Source organism: Rhagoletis pomonella, unplaced genomic scaffold, assembly GCF_013731165.1.
Source record: "Rhagoletis pomonella isolate Grant_MI unplaced genomic scaffold, Rhpom_1.0 Rhpom_scaffold_00050, whole genome shotgun sequence".
NCBI classification, from domain to species: Eukaryota; Metazoa; Arthropoda; class Insecta; order Diptera; family Tephritidae; genus Rhagoletis; species Rhagoletis pomonella.
The window spans coordinates 1,342-6,015 of NW_023458604.1; the positions used below are offsets into that span (position 1 = coordinate 1,342).

The window sequence follows — 4,674 nt, forward strand, 5'->3', positions numbered from 1 at the left end:
GTAATTATCATGATATTTGGATCGCGATCCATATTGATGGATTGATGGATCGCGCACGAATGCTACATGTTCAATATTTGTCGCGTCAGTATTTGTGCTGAACGGTTATTATGAAGCAAGAAAATATTTTTATTTTCTACGTATAATTTACAGATAGTGCATTGCACAATTATTTTAAAATTTTCAATGTTAATTAAAATTTTTTCAGTTTGATTTGAAAGGTTTTAAGCACCGAGAGCGAAGGCAGAGCGAATACCTTTTCGATGTTCGCATTATGAAAGTAAAAGATGTAATGACGAAATTTATGGATCACGTTTTGAAAGTGCTACACGAACAATATTTATTGACGGTATTGCGATCCGCTATCCAGATTTCAAAATTTTTAGAAATTTTGCGTTATGGATCACGATCCATCAATATTGTATGCTACACCGTCAATAAATATCGCGATACTTGGATCACGTCAATAAATACTGACCGTGTGACAGGGCCCTAAGTTATCATTGCAACAAATTGATAGTGGCAGCTACATAATTTTATGATGTGACAACCGTGGTGGTAGCACTTTCATATTTGCGCCAATTCTTCTTCCGTTGCCGCGAAAGCTATGCACTAGTGTTTTTGGAGTAAATGAAAGTATTTTACATTCGATTTGTGTATTTAAAAATTATAAGCTATGTTCTATACATATTTCTATTCAGATGCCAGCAAAAAGAAGCTTTGTGTTGAACAATTTCAAGAATTGGGGTGCGAAGAAACCTACATGCAAGCACTGTTCGTCACAAATCAGCTACAATGGAGGATCGGTGGGAAACCTCAAACGGCATATGAAATTAAAGCACCCTTTTATTCCTTGGCAAGGCTCAATCCATGACAATGAAGACAACGAAGACGACACGCCAGTAGAGCAACCGAATCAGACGCAGCCATCGGCACAAAGTGAACACCTTTCGCAGAGGGAGTCGCAGCAACCGGTAATTACAAATTATATATCAAAGCAGCCAACCACCAAAAAGGCGGATAAAATCAACCATCAACTAGTCAAGATGATAGCTAAAGGCCATCATGCGCTGCGTTTAGTGGAAGAGCCGGAGATGGTGAAATTTGTCAGCATGGTATCACAGTGCGGCGGTTATAAATTACCCGCCAAGAAAACTTTGTCTCAAAGCTTGATACCAAAAGTTTATAATGATTTAGAATCAGAAATTAAAAGCCAATTGCAAGATACATTTGCAGTTTGTCTCACAACCGACGGCTGGACGTCTTCTACCAACATCAGTTACATTGCTGTAACTGCTCATTTTATTGATAAAAACACCACGCTTTGTTCTGCTCTCTTGTGCTGCAGAGAGCTTGATTGTAGTCATACTGGTGAAAATTTATATGGGTTTTTAAAAGAAGTGACTGCGAATTGGGGTATATCGAATAAAGTCGCCGCCATAGTTACCGACAACGCTGCAAATGCATTAAGTGGCGTAAGGTTAGGGGAGTGGCGTTCCATAGGTTGTTTTGCACACCTACTTAATTTGATTGTTCAGAAAGCAATTACTGGAATCCCGGCAGTTGTAGACAAAGTTAAAAATATTGTTGTATATTTCAACCGCAGTAGCCAAGCTTTAAAAAAATTAAAGGACTTTCAAGTAGAAATGCAATTGCCTATTTTAAAATTGAAGAAAAGTGTGCCAACGCGATGGAAATCTACATACGATATGTTGGCTCGTATAATAGAAGTTAAAGACGCTGTTATGAGCACAATTGCCATTTTGAGACCCGATCTTATTATAGACACCATTGAATGGGAGATAATAGAAGGATCTTTACCATTACTTAAGCCTTTTTATGGCATCACTACGGGAATCTCTTCTGAAATAGATGTGACGCTATCTAAAGTTATCGTTTTTATCAATCTTATTCAAAGGTATTTAGCAAAGACTTCGCCAAAAAACGAAAAGCTTTCATTGTTTTATAGATCTTTGAGGCAGGGTTTTAGAGAACCAAATGCGTGTGATACTGCTATTCAAAACCTTAAAAATAAGATTGTACAGACGGATTATTCTCAAACTGAAACAAAAGTTGTGATTCCCGATTCGCAGGCGCAAGCTGTTAACAATATTTGGTACGATTACGACAAAGATGTCAGAAATATTGTAAAGCCTCAGAACAAAACTGTAGCTGCGATTGTAGAAGTGAATAGATATTTGAGTGAACCCTATTTAGATCGCAACCATAATCCACTGGAATGGTGGCATGTGCGCAAGGAAACATATCCCAATCTATACAGGCATATTTTGAAAAGATTTTGTATAGTGGCTACATCGGTGCCTTGCGAAAGGGTATTCTCTAGCGCGGGCCTAGTAATAAGAGACGTACTTTACTGAAGCCAACCATGGTAGAAAAAATTTTTTTTTTTGCACAGCAATATGTAAAGTACAATATCTAAATTATCTAATTGTAACCATTGTGATCAATGTTTAAAACAAGTTAATATTATATTCTCATTTGTTTTTGAACAAATTCAAATGTAAGAAAGTCTAAGTTCGGGCGGAGCCGAACATTAAATACCCGGCGCAAGTATTAAATATAAGTTTTTCACCTTTCCGAAAGCTACCGCTACATTGTAAGCCGGGGTGTATCAATTTTGAGAAAATTAGCGTCCTTAAATTTCGAAATATTTAAGTTTCAAGCATTTCTGAAATTTATCGTTATAGGAAAAGCGGAAGTAATTTTATTCCGATTTCGATAATTTTCAACGTTTTGCATTTATGTGGCAACCACAATAACCATACCGAGTTTGGTACAAATTGGTAGAACTGTTACCGAGATACATATATGTGGTCATAAGTGGGCGGTGCCACGCCCATTTTCCAAAATTTTATCATAAACGTATTTCTTGGTAAAGAATTGCATGCATCGATTTTGAATAAATTAGCTTTAATATTTACTGATTTATCGAAGATTTTGTATTTCTCTAAATTACCGTTATATGGGATGTGGGCGTGGTTATTGTCTGATTTTAAAAATTTTCGGCCATTTGGTATGTTGTACCGATGCCAATAACTGTGCCAGGTTTGAAAGAAATTGGTGCAGCGGTTACCAAGATATACCCATGTTACCATAAGTGGGCGTGGCGACGCCCATTTTCCAAAAATTTATAATATTCTTATTTTTCGTCTAAAGCTTATTGTAAATATCAATTTTGAGTGAATAATCTTTAGTAGTTACTAAAATATCACAGTTTTCGTATTTCCGAAAATTACAGTTATATGGGATGTGGGCGTGGTTACAGTCCGATTTCGCCCATTTTCAATACCAACCTACCTTGTGTTAATGGAAACCTACATACCATACATTGAGATATCTCTATTTTTGCTCGAGTTATCGTGTACACGGACGGACGGACAGACAGACAGACGGACGGACAGACAGACATTCGATTTCTCTTTTAATTCTGAGCATTTATGTATACATTTGTCTATATCTATCTCGATTCGTTTTGGCTGTTACAAACAACCGGTATGTCAGCAAAATTAATATACCCTTGTGCACAAGTGCGCTCGGGTATAAAAATAATGAAATGTAATACAGGCTTTACATATTTAGTATAAGTCTGTTATAAGAACTGAATTCTTTATAAGTACTTTTTTTACACATTTTTATTTACAAGCCATACTCGTTTGTGTTTTTTTACAAATTTGATCTCCAATGTATGTATATACATATGTACATACATACTTATGTACATATGACTGAATTACAAATAAAAATGTAAAAATTCTTAATTTGGTGTTAGAAATGGGGTTGTATTTCGGTATTCTAGTAATACCATAAATGCGTAAATGAACTAGATGAACTAAATGAACCAGTTCTTTTGAGTGATTTGAACTAGACTCACTGGTCACTTAAATGAACTAAACTTCCCAACTCTAGTGCGTAGGCAACTGGCTGAGTCAGTGGGATCGTCGGTTCGAAGCCTACTGAAAGAAGTCTGATGAGGAAATGTGGTGATTTCCGAAATAGCTATCACTTCTACCATTTTTATAAGCTTTTATTTAACTTGGTCATCCCGCGCAAATCGTGGAAATTTCCAATCGATTTTAAACTAACTTCCCGACAAGTTGGAGACTTGAAATTTTCAGCATAGTTCCAATCACGATGACAATGCAATTTAAAATATAAATGAATTCCCTATATGGTCCAGGGGTCTTGATTCAAAGTCGGTCAAAAATTAGTAAAATTTATGGCTAACAGAGCGTAATTTGCCAAAAAACGTAAAACCAGAGCAAAGCTATTTATGGCAAATTCTAGATATCAACCTAGTCTAGATATGAACCTCACGACGACACGCCATTTCTTTAAATGAAATTAACTGCTGCTATATGTATGTATGTACATATGTATGTTTATACAAAACGTAAGCAAACAACATTTTGCTTGCATAGTCTTCTGTTCTCTTTCATTGCAAGTTGAATTATTTTAATATCTATTGCAAAACTTTGTACATAAAATAAAATAAAACTATTTAATATACAACGCTTTTATAAATGGACTAAAAATTAGAAAATAAAGTAATGTAAAAAAAATATTTTTTTAAAAATAAGCTTTTATTTAACATGTTTAATCAAAGGAGTAAAATAAAGTAGTGAAACAAAAGATTTTTTAGCAAGAAGATTTTGT

General features: G+C 35.2%; 1 protein-coding gene across 1 annotated transcript; it reads left to right on the top strand.

The window, feature by feature from the left end:
- The first annotated feature begins 529 nt into the window (after positions 1–529).
- LOC118749796 (zinc finger BED domain-containing protein 1-like) lies at positions 530–2,378 on the top strand. The gene is made up of 2 exons (XM_036484575.1): positions 530–632; positions 702–2,378. Exon 2 carries the CDS (start codon positions 702–704, stop codon positions 2,376–2,378), a length of 1,677 nt encoding a protein of 558 aa, XP_036340468.1. The 5' UTR covers positions 530–632.
- Positions 2,379–4,674: the final 2,296 nt, after the last annotated feature.

Excerpts from the sequence above, each read along its gene's own strand:
- LOC118749796 (XM_036484575.1), top strand. The coding sequence starts at position 702 with ATGCCAGCAAAAAGAAGCTTTGTGTTGAACAATTTCAAGAATTGGGGT.